The 18,252-nt window shown below is 42.7% G+C and overlaps 2 protein-coding genes across 2 annotated transcripts; both read left to right on the top strand.

Annotated features, from left to right (window-relative positions):
• Nucleotides 1-2,186: 2,186 nt before the first annotated feature.
• Nucleotides 2,187-5,854, top strand: ssr4 (signal sequence receptor, delta). The gene is made up of 6 exons (XM_088623542.1): nucleotides 2,187-2,346; nucleotides 2,858-2,976; nucleotides 3,060-3,134; nucleotides 3,224-3,313; nucleotides 5,409-5,474; nucleotides 5,601-5,854. The coding sequence occupies exons 1-6, from the start codon at nucleotides 2,292-2,294 to the stop codon at nucleotides 5,703-5,705; spliced, it is 510 nt and encodes a 169-aa protein (XP_088479668.1). The 5' UTR covers nucleotides 2,187-2,291; the 3' UTR covers nucleotides 5,706-5,854.
• A 2,460-nt stretch (nucleotides 5,855-8,314) lies between these two features.
• On the top strand, nucleotides 8,315-16,988 carry sephs3 (selenophosphate synthetase 3). Its single transcript, XM_088623541.1, has 8 exons — nucleotides 8,315-8,762; nucleotides 11,413-11,516; nucleotides 11,611-11,718; nucleotides 12,551-12,705; nucleotides 12,877-12,967; nucleotides 13,329-13,428; nucleotides 13,645-13,857; nucleotides 14,189-16,988. Exons 1-8 carry the CDS (start codon nucleotides 8,477-8,479, stop codon nucleotides 14,422-14,424), a joined length of 1,293 nt encoding a protein of 430 aa, XP_088479667.1. The 5' UTR covers nucleotides 8,315-8,476; the 3' UTR covers nucleotides 14,425-16,988.
• The last annotated feature ends 1,264 nt before the right edge of the window (nucleotides 16,989-18,252 follow it).

Genomic DNA, 18,252 nt, shown 5'->3' with positions numbered 1-18,252 from the left:
AAGTTTGTGAACTCTTGGGAATTATATGGATTTCTGCATGAATGACTCCTAAAATGTGATCTCATCTTCATCTAAGTCATAGTAATAAAGACAGTCTTATTTGACAACACGTACAACATTTTACATTGCTATAATCTTTATTGAACAAATGGTTTAAACAACCAAGGTCATTGATGGAACAAGTATGTGAACCCTTATGTTTAGTAACTAGTGGAACCTTCTTTATTGGCAGTAACCTCAACCAAATGCTTTCTGTAGCTACTGATCAGACCTGATCAGTTCATGTATATCTGTGGGATATCTTGCTTGAATGGCCTGTTTCAGATCACACCACAGCATTTCAATGGGATTGAAGTCAGGACTTGGCTGTTCGAAATATGAAATTTCTTCTGTTTGAGCCACTGTTAATTTACTTGTTGATTTACTCCTGTGTTTTGGATCATTGTTGCATGACACAACTTCTTTTGAGTTTTAGATCACAGACAGATGCCCTGACATTTTACTGTAGAATGTCCTGATACAACTTGGAATTCATTGGTCCCTCAATAATTGCAAGCCGTCCAGGCCCTGAGGCAGCAAAGCAGCCCCACCGTTATACTTCCTCCACCATGCTTCACAGCTGGGATGAGGTTTTGTTGTTGGTATTGCAGTGTTTTGTTTTCTCCAAACATAATGCTGTGTACATTTACCAAAACGTTCAACTTTTGTCTCATCTGGCCATAAAATATTGTTCCAGTAGTGTTGTGGAACATCCAATGAACTTAAGATGGGCAGCAATGTTTATTTAGGAGAGCAGTGGTTTCCTCTGTGTTAACCTCCCATGATCACCACTCCTGTTCAGTGTTTTTCTTATGGTAGACTCATGAACACAGATGTTATCAAGTGCAGGAAGTCCTCTTGATCGGGCCATATGGCACTTCAACAGATTTCTGTTGTGAAGGGCAGGTAAGCAAACTTGTGTGATCTTTTTATTCGTCAGCGAAGGTCAAACCCACACCTGACTCATTGATTGGAATACCTGACTCCAATTAACCCTCTTTTCAAGATGTCATTATCCTAGAGGTTTTTGAACTTTTTCCATCAATTGCCTTGATAATTTAAACCATTTGTTCAATAAAGATATGACAATGTAAAATGTTGTGTGTGTTGTTTGTTAAATTATCGGGACTTCGATGAAGATCAGGTCACATTTTAGGAGCCATTCATGCAGAAATCCAGATAATTCACAAATGTTTTCTCACAACTGTTTATATAAAAATAAAGAAGTTCGTATAACCTGCTCTTACCTGTAGACGTTCATCTTTGAATATTAGTCAAAATGTTGTTTAATGCAAACCTGTTAAATGAATATAAATTTGCCACTCAAGTAGAGATTTTGGAATGCTGCTTACCACTACTACAGGTAAGTTCTTTCAGGTTAAAACCATTTCAATAACACTGAGATGATGAGGTTTTTAGTGCCCGTCTCTTCTGGACCACAGCCAAGATTTGCTGGTCATTCTGAAACAGCAGCAGTAACCTTTTGTTGGATAAAGTAGTTAGAAAGTGGCTGGACAGGTGGATCCAGGGACTCTCCGAGAGTTGAGCTGGCTGTGCCTCTTGTCTCTAGTGTCAAACCTGGAAGGTAGGTGAAGGATAATACTGCAGTACAGCGTGAGGTGCAGTCTTAGACCTGCAGAGAGAAAATCCTTCAGGATTTATATGTATTTTTCTCATTGGCGCTAAAGATTTGTTCATCAAATTATTAAAAATTGGGAACTATACATGACCATTGTGTGAGGGTAAATTTGCACAGTCATTGACTGCTGACTGCAAGTGTAGCGAAGGTCAAGTCAATGCCAGAGTGCAGGGGCTCCTGCAGCTGGATCTCATCTGGTTGTCGTGTTTCATTGGTGCAGCTGGGACCTGCTGGTACAGGTGGGCGCACTGGAGCAGCAGGGCTGAGCACCTTACCAAGGGGCACAGCAGCAGTGCAGACGTGAGCCCGTGCAGTTTGGAGACAGTCTGCATGTTTTCCCCACGTCTCCCTCTTTGTTATCTGCTTTGGTTTTGTCCTGCAGTACAGAAGGATCCGAGCGCCTCCAGCAGGAGGGACGGAATTCCATAGTGTACCGCTAGAGGCCGCTCCTGTGTGCAGTCGAGTGGTGACGTGTTCTTAGGGACAGCGCGGCGGTCCGCCTGCATCCCAAAAGGCTGTGCGAGCGAGCGCTGAGCTGTCCTTCCTCTTTGAGGCTGAGCAGCTGCGAGAGGATTGCTGGACAGGGGACGGAGAGCTTCAGTAAACTGGAAAAATGAATCAAATCAGTGCGATTGTTTTAGCGGTATTGTGTTTTACTCTGTGTTCAGGTAAGTGTAATAGGATTAGCCAGTGTTGTGTCCGAGCTCGATATTACCTACTTGACACGATGTTCATGTTGCTGTTTGTGTGACCATTTTGAATGATTAAATCTAGAAGATGGGGGGTCGCCGTGGGCACTTTTGCAGGAGATATACTGTAGTAGTTTTAAAACATTCTCCAGTAAGCCGCGGTGATCGGCGAGGAAATTAATCCTCTGTTCTCGGATATGGAAACCAGCTGTTCCGTCTCGAAGGAACACATTCTTTTAAGTCTTTCTTTTACCAGTCTTTCTTTTTTTTATTTTTTAAATCTTTCGTAACGTTGAAGTTGTATCCGTGTTGCGTGTTGTGGTCACAATGGTGTCGATGGAGTGGTCTAAGTCTGCTTTGCTTTAGCAATCTGTTGCTTGCTCGGGATTTTCTGTGTGTGATGGTGACTGTGGATGTGGCTGTTAATCCTGGATGTCCGCATGCTTGTATTGTTTGTTGTCCTTATTTCAGAGACTGTTTGTGTTTTTAGGCGAGAGCTGCTTGGAGCCAGCGATCACCCCGGCGTACTACACCAGTTCTGACGCGGTGATCTCCTCCGAGTCCGTGTTCATTGTGGAGATCAGCTTGGTCTGTCGCAACGGAGCGCAGGTACTGCAGAGAGCGACTGTGCTGCTCAGAGTAGTCATATCTCCTCCTATTTTCTCTCCAACTTCAGCTCTTCTCTCTTTCAGAGTGTGGCATTGTATGCTGATGTCAATGGCAAGCAGTTTCCAGTCACCAGAGGCCAGGATGTTGGGCGTTATCAGGTTAGAAGTTTACCCACGACCCTCTCGTTCTCCCTGTGTCTTCAGAAATCCTTTTTTTGTTTGTAGTCTCTCACCATCCTGTGTTTCAGGTGTCATGGAGCATGCCCCACAAGCAGGCAAGCTCAGGGCGCTATGAGGTGAAGTTCTTTGATGAGGAATCGTACAGTGCACTCCGCAAGGTCAGAGACATTTCCTGTTTTATTTATTTGTAAGATGCAGTGATATAGTGATATATTAACCTACAAGGCTCTGCATGGCTTGGCACCTCAGTACCTGTCTGAACTATTATCACCCTACTCCCCACCTCGCAACCTCCGCTCTTCAAATTCTGCCCTCCTACTGTCCCCCAAGCCCGTCTACATTGTGTGGGTGACGGCCTTCTCCTGTTATGCCCCCAAGCTCTGGAACTCTTTGCCCAAGGATATCGGAGTCACCTTCTCTGAACTCCTTCAAATCCAGACTCAAAACCCTCTTCTTCAGAAAAGCCTTTACTTAACTGGTTCCATTCTTTACCCTTCTGCTTTTCTTAGTACCACCTTCCACGGTCTCCTCTATATATTGTAATTGTGTCTAATAATAATAATTGCTTACACTTATATAGCGCTTTTTCTGGACATTCCACTCAAAGCGCTTTACAGGTAATGGGGATCCCCTCCACCACCACCAATGTGCAGCATCCACCTGGATGATGCGACGGCAGCCATAGTGTGCCAGAACGCTCACCACACATCAGCTATCAGTGAGGAGGAGAGCAGAGTAATGTAGCCAATTCATAGATGAGGATTATTAGGAGGCCATGATTGGTGAGGGCCAATGGGAAATTTGGCCAGGACGCCGGGGTTACACCGTATAGTGTCCCCGTTGCTATACTGGGGCATTAGGACCCACATGGACCGCAGGGTAAGCGCCCCCTGATGGCCCCACTAACACCTCTTCCAGCAGCAACCCTAATCTTGGGTATTCTCCTTATTTATTGTTGTATTCTTCTTATTTATTGTTATTGTCATCCTGTATAGCGCTTTGAGAAGCCACCTTTAAAGGTGCTATATCAAATAAAGTTTATTATGATTATATAGTAGTGATTACAGATCTCATCAGACCTGCAGGGCATCCTCAGTAAAATTCTTGCTATAGAAGTTGAGAATCATCAGGGAACTGTGATCATAATACAGTACGATTTGATGCATAGTTCGAATGCACAGATAGCCCAAAACAATTTCAGGAGCAGGCTGTGACGTGTGAGCAGAGTGCTGGATACCTAGTAGAGAATGAAGGGCAATGCGTCACACTGCCTGCCTGAACTGCAGGGAAGCAGCAGCTCAGATGGTTTTATAAAATAAGGAAACGTGCTGGGGAAAAAAAAGAACAGGTTAATGATGAATTTTCAAGCACAGGTAAATGTGATATTGAGCTGAGAGGGAAACAAGCATATTGGAGTGGGAGCTGACATTTATTCAGTGTAATAAAAGCAAAAGAACAGTGGAGGATGGAGCGTCTTGGAGGTGATGTATAACATTTAGATGAAAGAGAGACTGCTGATATATTAAGAGAGTTTTTGCAATATTTGCACTCATAATATTATGTATATTGATTTTCAGAAGACTTGATAATATTTTATGAGGATCCAAAAGCATTAGGCATTCAAGGTAATCCATGCATTTCGACAGATAACTAGTAAATGAGTGGAAAACAGTACAGATTGGGGGTGAATGATGTACGGATCAGTAGAGCCTCACAGGGAACATAGAGAATTCAGCTGATCTAAATGCAGTATTGAGTTCAGGGAAAGCTAAGTTAAAATTCTACAATGGATAAGTAAGGCCTTAGTTTGAATATGGTGTACACGTTTGGTCAACATGTTACAAAAAGAACATTGCTGCTCTGGTATAAATTCAGAGAAAATAAACCAGATTCAATACTAGGGTAAAAGGAATGTCATACTGACAGGCTTTTAAGTTTTAAGTGGAAAAGACTGAAGCAAACTTATTTAAGTCTTCACAATCCTTTACATAGAGTTGTGGATTCTTGAACTAGCAGATCAGCCATGTGGTCAAAATGAACACCCTAAACTCTTGATGAGATCCCTGGATCACTTAGATGAAGCAACACATGGGCTCCTTTTCACTTGTGGTCTTCCTTACTCTTTTGTTTACACTGCAAGTCGGGTGTTGTGAGAATTGAATATTGCTCATTGGGCATCACAAATTCTTCATCAGTAATTTTCTCATATAGATCTACTGACCAGGCCCTTTCTTTCTCTACATCTGCATGCAGGCTCAGAGGAACAATGAGGATGTGGCCTCGATCAAGCCTCTTTTTACTGTCAACGTGGATCACCGGGTAGGTTTGGAGACTCCTGGTGGTGTGTTTGAGTATGCAGACCTTGTTCCTGCAAAAATTCTGCTGTGCACATTGGCCTTCATGTTGTCATATCTTTGCATTTAACATGAATTCTATCCTTCTCAGGGAGTGTGGAGTGGTCCTTGGGTGTCGACGGAGGTACTAGCTGCTGCAATTGGGATCATTGTATATTACCTGGCTTTCAGTGCAAAGAGCACTATACAGGCTTAAAGGTGGACAAGACCAAAGGACACAGTGATGGACTGATGCTGCTTTCCTGTTGAACATGCTGGGATCAAGTTTGGCTGGTCTGGGAAAAGGAAATATGATCTGAAGCTGGATGATTTAGCTACTCTGAATAAAATCTTTTTGTACAGAAACAGTCTTCTCCTCTCATTTCTACTCAGATCTATTAAATCAGAAAGTGTATAAACTGTTAAGAGGGATTTCTACAAAATATACCTGGTGTATAATTGTAGTTAACATGTTCTACTGATTCTGTCGGGGTTTAAATGTGGCTTAATTCTTTCAGGTGCACTTCGGCTCTGTTCAGGTGGATGTTATTTTGTACAGGGGGTTGGTAGGTGTGTGCTATATACACACCAGCCGTGTTCTTGTATCATTATTTCCAGATGTGTTAGATGGGTTGAATGGATTGATAGATTTTAACCATTTTTATGCCGTACTGTACTAAATGAGTATTTCATCCACATGTTCATCACAAGAAAACATGACTCGGGGAGCCAAAGGTGAAAGTCCTGAATGAAATAGTAGAGACAAACAAGGTATATGTGTTTTTCCAGGGCCCAATGGCATCCTGCTAATGTTATAAGACAAAATGGCTCTTAAATAGTCTCTGAAGATAGGGGTAGGACTACTGAATCAATAATTACTTGTAGTGTCCATCTAGAATAAGAGGGACAGAAGTGAAGTAATTATGGACCAGTAATTCTTCTTATAAAGCTCTTATTAAATTATTTTTATTTCTATAACCATGAAAATAATTAAGAGCTGAAATGGAATACCTCTTATATTAGGAAATAAGATCTTGGGGGATACTCAGCATAGTTTTAGATTTACTAGTCGACTAGAGTTCTTAAAACTGATAACGGTAATGACCACATCCATAGAGCATAGAATATGGTGTACTTCTGTTTTCAGAAGGATTTTTTTTTCTTATAAAGTTCCTCAAACACTTAATTTTCAAGTTATAATACGGAGTAAGCATTTGGGCAAACAGGTGGTTGGATTAAGGGCTGACTAATGGACATACACCAGTGCAGATAAAGGATGAAAGTGTAAGATGGGGTGATCTGATCAGTGGACTGTTCCTGTTCTTCATTCTGTGTTTGATCCAGTTTCTGGTACTGTTAGAAAATGGGTCATTTAAAGCCCATCACAAACTGGGATTACCAAATACTTCAGTAGAAGCAAATTTATCATTTATTAGTAATGTTAAAATACACTTCGAACTGTCTTTTAAATAAAATTAAGCAATATTTGCAAAGGTGGATGGTGGCATAAGGGTCCATGTGGTTGTGGTAAACAAGGGCAGTCTTGTGACAGAAATTATATACTGCAGCAAAATGCTTAATGTAGATTACAAGATGATTAAGGTAATCGTTACAGGTTAAATACTTGCATTAAAAGTCTCACAATTTACATTTATAGACATTTAAATGTGTTTATATATTAATTACATAAAATTACATTTATAGACATTTAAATGAGCATATATATTAATATTGCTTCTTGGAGGTTTATTATGGATACAGCAACATCTGAGTTTTGATCAAATGAAAGTGTTTGCTTGATGCCGATTATGGAGTTGTTTTAGCCAAACATAGAATTATGTTTATCCATTCCTAATATAATTATACATCTCTAATATAAAACAGTTTTTATGCATCATAAAACTGCTTTACAGAGAATCCAACAATAAGATATAACAAGAGTGAAAAAAAAACAATTTTTCAAATCACTCAACTTAGAATAAGTATATTTTTGCATTTAGTTCAGGTGGGGAGCCGCGTCAGCATGCGTAGGCTGCAAAGCAACAAGTAACAGGTTTATTCCCTGCTGATAAAAGAAGAAAGAAAACATAACGTTTCGCAGTGGAGCCTTCTTCAGGTGTGAGCAGAAATGTTTGCATTTAGACTAACACACATAAAAGACTCTTTAAAAAATAATTTAACGCTTTCGGAAATACAGATTTTCAATTTTTTTTACGTAATGTTTTCACTTTGTAGCCACATCTTGTCAGTCTGAGCCCAGCAGCGCGGGGTCTGACCAGTAGGGGGTTGAAGCTATAGGTCCTGTACAATGAGTCCACGCCAAAGCCCCCAATCTGCTGTGAGCGGGGCTGCTGGTGGAGAATTGCAACTGCAGAGTCTCGCAGGTGGAGTCGCACTGGATGGAGTGGCCCCCTACCGCATGCAGAGCACTTTATAAATATTATTATGATGATGATGCAGGACCTCGGTATACGAAGGAAAAGCGGTCGAGTGTGTTGTTTTTCATTAACTTGGAGTACATGATGTCTTTCAGACCGCGCACCTGCTGCTCCGGGTACTGCACGCACTTTGTCTCGAATTTCGGCTGAACTCGGTTCCTCTCCCTCGGCCCTTTCCGGAGAGCCGGCGGTCAGGTCCCACTTCTCAGTTCTACACAGGGGTATTATTAATACTGCTCGGACACTGAAACACTATTTACAGCAGTATAGTTAATAAAATAGGATATTATATAATGATATTTACATGTATATTCTACTATAGTCAAGTGCCTTAGATTAAATTAATTTGTTAACGATAGCATAACTATGAATTTACATGAACCCCCCGTGGCGATGATGGTACAGCCAGCAGGAGAGCGCTGTTTTAATTTCACTCAGTTCTTCCGTTTACCATCAAATAAGCCACCTTTGGTTATTGGAGACAAGTAGGCGGGGGTTAAAATACATCCCCGAGTTACTTGTTTTAACAGACGGTAACTGCGTTTCTCCGATGTCGGCCTCTTCTCCGCCGACTCCTCCAGCGGACTCCAGCCCCGGACTGGGGATGTTTCCGGGCGGCTACCGCCAGTTCGACCCCGAGGATCACGGCCTGGAACCCGGCTTCAGGCTCACGGCCTTCTCGGACCTGAAGGGATGAGGCTGCAAGGTCCCTCAGGAGGCCCTGCTCAAACTCCTGGAGGGACTGGAGCCGGACCGGCCGCCGGGCGGCGACGGGGAGGACAGCGCTGCCGCGGAGTACCAGCAGCTGGGGGCCGTACTGCAGGGCCCTCGCCTGGGTGAGACGCGGCTGCACAGGCCGGCTGTGGTGCCGTCCGCGCTGGTGACCAGTAGCACACCGACTCACTGCACATTATCTGATACATTTTCTGGTGATCGGTGCAAGATCAGTTTAAAGGATATTGGTAAAGATCATATAACTGTAGAAAAAAAACGGGGGTCAAAGTGCAAAACTGCAACGCGGCTTTGCTCCGTTATTCGGTGCTGTCAGCGACTGGGCGCCTCGCTGCTTTCAGGCGATGTGATCTCTGACTAACACGAATGCACGCCTTAGTGCTGCGTTCGAGCAACTTCGTGGTGAAACTGGGCGCTTGGCTTTCGAATCCGGTGAGCGTCTCGGGTATTCTGCAGACTTAGAAGTTGACTACGTTGATGAAGAAATGGATAGTAATTCCTGTTACATCCTTTTGTTCTATTCCAAATTTTAAAAGCTAAAGTATCTTCTTATAAACTGCACTGTTGAAGCAGAAAGATAAGTTCATGCAATGGGATGCATAATTTGCAGTTGATGGATTTATTAGGAATGTCTATACATTGTCCAGCAGTCACTTCCAGGGCTTGGACGTCCCTTTTCCCAACTCTGTCGTCTACACAGACGTGATGGCAGAGTGGGGTTTCTGGAACCCGGACCCTTTCCTGATCTCTTTCGGTTCTAATTGGCTTTTCTCCTGAGAGAACAGTGAAGTTGGTCAAAGTGGGGTTTTGATGCACTAATTTCTCTTACTCTGCCTCCCGGAGCTGGGAGACCCTGTGGTAGAGCTTCTGTGCTTCTGATATTAGACGGTCTGCTTTTGTGAACGATGTACAACACAGAGCTGGAGGTGTCCGTGAGAGAGGTATGTTACTCCATAGCTCTTTGAGCAGACAGACACTGTGGTTTTGCCCCAGCTACACTCTGACCTTCTCCAGATTCCAGTCTAGTTAATTGTCAACTCTTCAATTTTTTAGGATTAACACACTCTCCAGTAAGACTGCAGCTCACAGTGCTAACAGGAACTCACTTGAGGAATTTGCCATTTTATAATGACTTCCCTTTCCCGTGGGGGGGAAAAAAAAGAATACTAGTACAATTATCCTGATTTCATAGACTTAAAAGACTGGTATATAAATATTATTTTTAGGAATCTGTCGGCTGTCCCTCTGGGATGTTGTAACTTATGGAGATAGGAATGTCAGCAAACAGAGGAGGTCAGTCACCCTATCTAGTCTGTGTGATAGGTAGTAGTTTATTAATCCAGTGATCTCATCCAGCTTTTTCTTGAAGGAACCCCTGGGAATGAGCTCTGTCGAGATGGAAGGGCAGGTTGTTCCACACCCCTTCCACATCCCTTTGCTTAAAGAAATTTTATATGCACCTCCAAATAAGGGAAATCTGTTGAGCAGCGGAAAAGCAACAGCCTTTCTGTAACGGGGTGATCAAAATTGTACACAATATTCTAAATAAGGCCTTACTACTGCCTAATATAATTTTCACATCTCTAGATTTAAACAATACACTTCTAACTGTGTCTCCTAACATTTTGTTTGCTATTTTTATTGCTTCCCCACATTGTATTGAAGATGTGGCCAATATGTCAACACAAACATAATTTTCAGAAGTACACTCATTTATCTCAGTTTCCCATTTTACGTTTATAGTTCCGACTGCCGGTTTGCAAAGCCCTGCACTTGTCTACACACGTCTGACCGGTGTTTGGTCGGTCTTGAATTTGATCTGAATCTTTGAAGGTTTAACATTAATTTCCCTACGGGATTAATAAAGTATTATCTATCAATCTATTAAGTTTATTAACTGTGCCAGAAACTAAATCTTTGATATAAATTAGGAAGAGCAGTAGTCCTTGTACAAATCCCTGTGGTACTCCACTAAATGTGTTACCCCATCACAGCACTGAGTCAGGAGTGTCCAGTCTAGGTCCTGTAGGTCAGTATATGTGAAAGTTCCCCCATTATTCATCTCTTGTTGATCTAATTCAGTCCATCATTGGCTCATGTGGATCCGGTCTTATTGCTGAGGATTGAACATTTGATGCTTTAACGAGACCTAGGAAGCCTACAGATTTGCTGGTTCACTGGGACCAGGACTCATTTCCATATTTATATGGCTTAATTGCTGCACTGTGGTCACTACTGTCACACTATTGAAGGATTAGCAGAATCAAGACCTTTAGTGTGTGTATTTTAATCTATTAAAGATTTTTTAAAATACGGGTTCCTTAAAATGTAATTTGCTGCATTCATGCAGCTTTTCATCTTGAATGAGTGCTAAGAGCTTGTTTCTGTGTACCCTCCCCATTCTGCACCAGTTGCTCCTGTTGTACTGTTGAAGCAGAAAAGCTGTTCTAGAACAGGTAAAGGTTTATTCCACGCTGAAAGGACAAGAGATGCAACATTTTGGCTGTGGAGCCTTCTTCACACACCCAGATAAACCTTTACCTGTTCCTTCGCAGCATACGCATGCTGACGCAGCTCCAAAGCAGTTGTCCTGTTTTCAGTAAATTAATAGATAGCTTCTCAACCAATGCATCTAACGCAATGTAATATATATACAAGTGCCTATAGCTTGGAAACGTGGAGCAAATTATGCTTTACTGGAAGTCTTTCTTTTGTGTGGATAGTTTAATTCATTGGCTCAACTTGTTTTTTCAGGGATCGGGATGGACTGCTCGGTGACCCCATTGCGACATGGGGGGCTCTCGCTGGTGCAGACCACTGACTTCTTTTACCCCCTGGTGGAGGATCCCTACATGATGGTGAGGGATTCTTTCTGTCAGCCCCTCCCGTCTCGGTGGGGGGTGTCCTGTGGGTGGCTGGCTGCACTACACACTATGCTGTGTTGCTCCTCAGGGCCGGATCGCTTGTGCCAACGTGCTGAGTGACCTGTACGCCATGGGGATCACCGAGTGCGACAACATGCTGATGCTCCTGAGCGTTAGCCAGAGGATGAGTGAGAAGGTGAGTTCTCACTTCTAGAGCACAGAGACATCTGCGCCGAGCAGCCTGCTGTCTGAGCTGGACTCGGGGCTGGAGCAGGTGTCCCTGTGGTCACTGATCTCCCTGCTGCTGCCGTTGGGGAGCAGCAGCAGCAGCAGCAGCGCAGTGTCCCGCAAGTCAGAGGAGAGATGTTTCACTCTTCTTTTTAACCTTGTTGGAGCAAAAAATTGGTAAACAAACATTTTTTGTAGGAATATTGTCTTATGAATTGCACAAACAGAAAATAATCCTTTTGTTTTATTTTTATATTCACATAGTAGAAACTAAAAATGACACATTCAAAACAGTTTGCTATCTAGACATAGTCACTCATGTTATGACATCAGCCACTTGGCTGACTTTTTGGTGAAAATTTGGTGAACTGGACTGACTGGGCTGGTGTACTGGTGTATTAGGGATTTTACTGGTTTTACTGATTTCAAGCAGAATGGATGGGTCTGTATGTGCCAAATTGTTAAGTAAAATAATAGTTTAAACTAGTATGTGGTTTGAACAGATGGTGGATAATTTCAATAATTAACTTTTTAAAAATGAATGCAAGGTATATTGTCCAATAGTTATACTGAAAGATGTGGTAAATCCTTTTCAGTTATCTTCATCTGTGGGTGGTAGTGCACTAGACAGTGAGGCTAAACATGTGCAGGCGCTCACTGGAAATGTGAGGAGCTGTTGGTGAAAGGCGTGTATGTGTATAATGCTCCCTTGTCTTTGTGCTGCTGTCGGTGCACTGCGGGTGGTTATGCCTTTTCGCCAGTGTGTGGCAGTGTGTGCAGTGCTAAACTCTCTCTCTCAGGAGCGGGAGCGGGTCATGCCCCTGATGGTGCGAGGTTTCCGGGACGCGGCGGAGGAGGGAGGCACCTCCGTGACAGGGGGGCAGACGGTGATAAACCCCTGGATCATCATTGGGGGAGTGGCTACAGTGGTGTGTCAGCCCAACGACTTCATCATGTGAGAACCCTTTCAGTGTCCCACACAATTATTTGATGACATGCTTGTCAGTCGTATTTTCCTCTTTGCTGCTTTGTGTAATTAGAATCCCCCTTCTGTCCCTGCCTTGGCATAGTATTTGTGTGCATCAGGGTGTGGTGTGTGTGTGTGTTAATCTCCGACTCCCCTCAGGCCGGACAATGCTGTACCGGGAGATGTGCTGGTGCTGACCAAGCCCCTAGGGACTCAGGTGGCAGTGAATGCCCACCAGTGGCTGGACATGGTAAGGCTGGCTGCAGGCATCAGCTTGGAGTGTGTAGTACTTTTGGGTTTGTGTGTCATACAACAATGGTATCGTTTTTCACTTTTTGACATTCCTTAAAAATGTATAAATTAAAAGATGCAAAAACACTTCAACAATAAATGAAAATGTAAACAAGCCTGGGCCTAATATATTAAAGACTGTGATAAAAGACCACCTTTGTCCTCTGAGTCTGTAATGTCTGGAAGGCGGTGTAATTTCACCTTCAGAAATGAGGTTTTTTTGGCTCTGCAGAAAATTGAGAGCACTGCAGCAGATTTGCAGGAGAAGGCAGAATTCAATTATTCAATGGCATATGTCTTTCTTTTTTACTCTCTCTCAGCCGGACAAGTGGAATAAGATCAAGCTTGTGGTTTCAAAAGAAGAGGTGGAGATGGCATACCAGGAGGCCATGTTCAATATGGCTATGCTCAACAGGACAGGTCAGCTTGACTTTAGAATACTTGCAAACCTGAACTACTGTATTTTGATTTAACTCCAACAAGTGTATCACTAAAGCAAGCTTGCTGGTACGCTTTTCACACAAATATATCTTGGCCTGGCACTAGTGAGCAACTGTATAGTGATGCACTTATACAGCTGTAAACTGATGACTTGATGCCAATGTAGTAAAGCGGTTTATATCTCTGTCTCCTCAGCGGCAGGACTCATGCACACCTTCAACGCCCACGCGGCTACAGACATCACAGGGTTCGGTATCCTCGGTCACGCCCAGAACCTGGCCAGGCGCCAACACAATGAGGTGGCCTTTGTCATCCACAACCTGCCCATCATTGCCAAGATGGCTGCTGTCAGCAAGGCCTGTGGCGTCCTGTTCGGGTTATTGCAGGGCACATCTGCAGAGACCTCTGGTAAGACAGATGAAGCTGTACGTTGCTCCCAAAGTGCACTTTGCTGGTTATGCAGCACATTGTGTGTTGGTCTGTACTCACTACACACTGTTAAACTACTGTGCAGTATACCAATTGTTTGTACCACTGTGCCTTCCAGGGTCCTCAAGCATATTTAATTTTATTTGGCCAATTTTTATTAGCCAAGTTTCCTTACAATATAGCATTATTATTGCACCACAGCAGGCGAGCAGGATGAGTGTAGTAACTTACCTCTCTCAGGAATGTGTCTGATTATTAAGCCGTACCAGTGGATAGTGTGAGAATTATTGGTGGTCTCTTTCTTTTTAAGGGGGTCTGCTGATCTGTCTGCCTCGGGAACAAGCTGCACGGTTTTGTGCTGAAATCAAGTCTCCCCGCTACGGCGAGGGCCATCAGGCCTGGATCATTGGCATCGTGGAGAAGGGTAACCGTAGTGCCCGCATCATCGACAAGCCGCGCATCATCGAGGTGGCACCCAGGGGGGCAGCTTGTTCCCAGGACAGCAATACTAATCCCAGCCCTGAAATCCAGCCACCCCTGTCCTGAGAACAGCTCTGAAAACCTTCTCCCTCCCTCCTCCTCCCTTTCTTCGGCCTGCCTCTCTCCCCGTCACTCCTGCACTCATTACTGCTACCGCTGTGTCTTTTCCTTGCATCGCAAGAACACTGCAGCACCGCTGCCCTCTCTTCTCATTGACAGCCGATTGTGTCCTCGTGGCCTTACTGTGCAGCAGCCCTCTTCCGGACTGGCTTTCGAACCTGAGGCCTTTCCTTTTCTGAATGTGTACATGCACGTTAATGTTTCTTTTTTCTAGTTTGAGATGTAATAACGGATAATTCCCTTTTCAACTCCTATACGTCTGTGTGCTGTGCTTTTACGACTGTGCAGATTGTGGGTGACTACAGTGGTTTTTTTTTAAAAAGTGAATGAAGCTGTCATTGCCTCCCAGCTCTGTGAGCATTGAACAGGTGTACACTTATCTCCCTCTTTTTTTATGCCTGAAGGCTCAAGTGTCCACTCTGCTTCCCTATTCAGCCGTTAGGTTGAGAGCAACAGACCAAAAATATTTTTTTTTAACTGGTGGGAGGGAGGGTGAACTCAAGGCTTTCTCCCTAGTCATTGTGTCTTTCTGACCAAACCTTACTGCACTGTGCTGTGCTGGGGTTGGTGAAATCAGATTAATCTGTTGTTGACTAATTGGGAATTGGTCTAAATAAATAAAAACAAAACCATCATCCCACCTAATACTGGGTTCAGAATTGATTTTTAGCAGGTAGGTGGAAGTTTTGCTTTAATGTGGACTCAGACCAGGGTTCTTAAATTTGATAACATGGTAGACCTCTAATGACTTCTGAACTGTTAGTACTTCTTGACATACCTGAACATGTTGTTCGGGTATGTTATTTAGAATTAATGGATTTATTTACACCTGTTTAATGCTTTCATCTTTTGCTTATCTGTTAGAATCCTTTCAATTCTTTGTGATTCAGTTGTTTTCAAAAATAAGCATTCATTAAGGCAATTTTAAATAAGTTATAAAAGTCAATTCAAGAGATAAAACATATGTCCTTTTCTTGGAAGTTGCTTGACCACGTTGACCTTGACCTGAAAGTCTTTTCAGACAGCAAGCAAGCACTAGCGAAAGCGAAATTCTTTGTTACAATCTAGTGCTAAACAGATTGGTACTTGTTTATTGAAAATGTATGTTTTTCTAAGAGGTTGTAAAATTGATTGCTTCTACTCTAGAAATGTAAAGGCTATGACAGGGTAAGGGTACTTTCAGGAAGAGCAGTTCCATTTTGCCTCTTAATTGGCAGGAGCATGTTCAAAATGAACTTTTCAGTATGCAAACGGCTGGAAAATGATCAGATCATTAAATTGGATCCTGATAAGTTAATGGTAATTTATATTGATTGGCTCATGTGGTCCTGTTGAGTACATTACAATGATGAAATGCAAAATAGAATATATCTTAAATGTTTACAGGTTAGTATGTGTTTAAGTTGCTAAAGTCCAATCTGTAAAGCATGCTTCCAACAAGGACTGGAGATGACAACTAATTGGGTCCAAAGAGGCTTTCTGGCCAGGGCATGTCTGTTCAACATGCACAATGTAGCCTTTCGGCTTGGTCTAGGGGGAGAAATGTGGCAAGAGCTTTGAACCGAAAGGTTTGCCAATAAATGTTGCCCTTTAGAAAGTGAAACCTGTCTGTAGAGTTGCATAGTCAGAGTGCAGTGCTCACTGCAGGGCTGAGAAGAAGTAGCCTGTTGCCACACTGTGTACCCTCATCTATGCTTGCTGCAGGTATCTCCTTAACGGTTCTTGCATTTAAGTTAATTCAATAGTCAAATTAGCAAAGAAACAGTTTATACAATAATCCTGCATTGGGGTAGATGAGAGGTGGTATCCGAGTCTTGTTCAATCATGGTAAGTCACTGTGGTGCAGGATTGTTTGAAAAGTAGAGCTGTGTGTTCGTCAGGAATCCCACTGCTTAGTTTTCTGTTGGTTTATATTATGGTACAAGTGGCTTTACTATTTTACTAGTGATTGCTAAACACAATAATGCCATGGAGTGAGATTTCAGGCTAAGAATCATTTGAAGTGCTTTAGAATTTTTCTTCGGGGATTTGTTCAATTTGTAACCCTTGGTAGTTTGAATGAAGCTTTAATTCTTCCATATCAAGCACATTAAAAGAAGATTGTACATTTTTCAGATGTTTTTTGCTAGCCTGTATATCAAATTATTTGTAGCTGTGTTTGGGTGCTCCCTGTATACACCCGTGCTGTTCTGCTGTCCAGTAATATATATATATACAGGTGGCTCCCTACCCCCTTGTCTCAGATCGAGGCTTGAGCAGCTCTTTCTGAAACAGGTGGTTCGGCCCAGCTGAAACCAAGGCTGCTGATTGGCTGAGTCGAAGGTCAGCTGTCTTGCTCTTTGCCAATGAAGCCCTGCCTCCTAAACCCCATTGAGTGGGACAGGTAGAGCTGATATGCCAAACAAAGGGAAGGCACTGACTCACAGAGCCAATCCGCTACCTTCTTTCGCTTTTGTAATTCACCAAATCCATGATCTGAAAAAAATAAAATGTAGTTTCTTTAAGAAACAGTCATGACTCATTCATTTGTACTGAAACTGCTGGTTGTTTAATGTGTTTCTGACAATTGTATGCTGTGGCTCACCAGGTGTTAACATGACTCAAGACTTTATCCCTTGTAGTACCACTGGGCAGAATGCAGACTGTATAATTTTAGGTACTCAATCCCTTTTTTTCCATGTATGCGGAGTTCAGGTGTGCAGAAGAGCTAGCATAATTGAGAGAATTGATTTGGTTCTCACTTAATGATGCATTTACATGTATCTGGAACTCTGTTTGAGTACAGTAAACCCTCTGTTTAACGGACTTTGGATTTAATGGCTACATTTTGCTCAAGGTGAAATATATATCTTTGCATTCACATTTTTTTCCTAATTGTGTTATGTGATTTTTGTGATTTTTATGGGTACTGCTTTTCCCCTTTTTAGTCCATTGAACCTAGGGTGTACTGTACTTTGTTTTCAGTGATGAAATAGTGATGCTGCTGTTGCTTTCTTGCAACTACTCGAGTACACCCTGGCTGAGTAAGCTCCACTGATCCCCACCTGTTACAAGGACAAGTTGAAACTAGGCCCCAACAAGAAATTTGGTAAGAGGTGTGGCTGTTCAGTATCGTGAGGGATACATGAGAGCTCTTCCATTCTTTAGTTGGTCCTCTTGGAGTCGCTAGGGAGACCTCATGTACAGACAGCACTTGTCCTCATAATCCTCAAGACAGCAACTTCATATCCCAGGTGGGAAAGAAGTCGATACAGATGGTTGCCTCTAAATTTGAAATAACCTTTTTGAGGATGCATAACACCCTTATAATGTTGAGTTGCACATTATTTGTATTTGTGGTAAGGTTACCACAAAAACCCTGGGCCACCAGTGTAAGAAGAACAGGGTGTGACAGTGCTCTTTGCTGAGCAAATAATTACAGTATTCATAGTTACTAGTCCTATCTTAGTTTAAGTAGGAAAAAAGTTATTGAAGTGAGTCTGGGAGATGTTCTCTCTTCAAAACAAGTTCTTGACACTGAAGCAGCAGAGCAAGCTGGAACACTGGACTTTTCTGCTTTGTCTGCACCAGCACTCCCCTCACCAGACTAGTCATTCTTTGAGCCCTCTGAACATCCACATGAATTCTCCTATGAGAAGCCATTTTCATGAAAAATATTTTAAAATGTCTTTAACAGTAGTAAGGGTGGGTAGCAGCTTACAAAAATGCATTGTGCAGGTAATGCTAAAAGCACTGCAAGGCTTTCTGCATATAATGATTAATCAAGTTAAAGAC

This window comes from Lepisosteus platostomus, chromosome 3 (assembly GCF_059453375.1).
Source record: "Lepisosteus platostomus isolate fLepPlt1 chromosome 3, fLepPlt1.hap1, whole genome shotgun sequence".
Lineage (NCBI taxonomy): Eukaryota > Metazoa > Chordata > Actinopteri > Semionotiformes > Lepisosteidae > Lepisosteus > Lepisosteus platostomus.
The sequence above is the reverse complement of the archived record's forward strand: the minus strand, read 5'-3'. Positions and strand labels throughout refer to the sequence as shown.

Excerpts from the sequence above, each read along its gene's own strand:
- ssr4 (XM_088623542.1), top strand. The coding sequence starts at position 2,292 with ATGAATCAAATCAGTGCGATTGTTTTAGCGGTATTGTGTTTTACTCTG. Across the intron at positions 3,135-3,223 it reads AGGATGTTGGGCGTTATCAG|GTGTCATGGAGCATGCCCCA; the intron begins GTTAGAAGTTTA and ends CCTGTGTTTCAG. Across the intron at positions 5,475-5,600 it reads CTGTCAACGTGGATCACCGG|GGAGTGTGGAGTGGTCCTTG; the intron begins GTAGGTTTGGAG and ends TATCCTTCTCAG.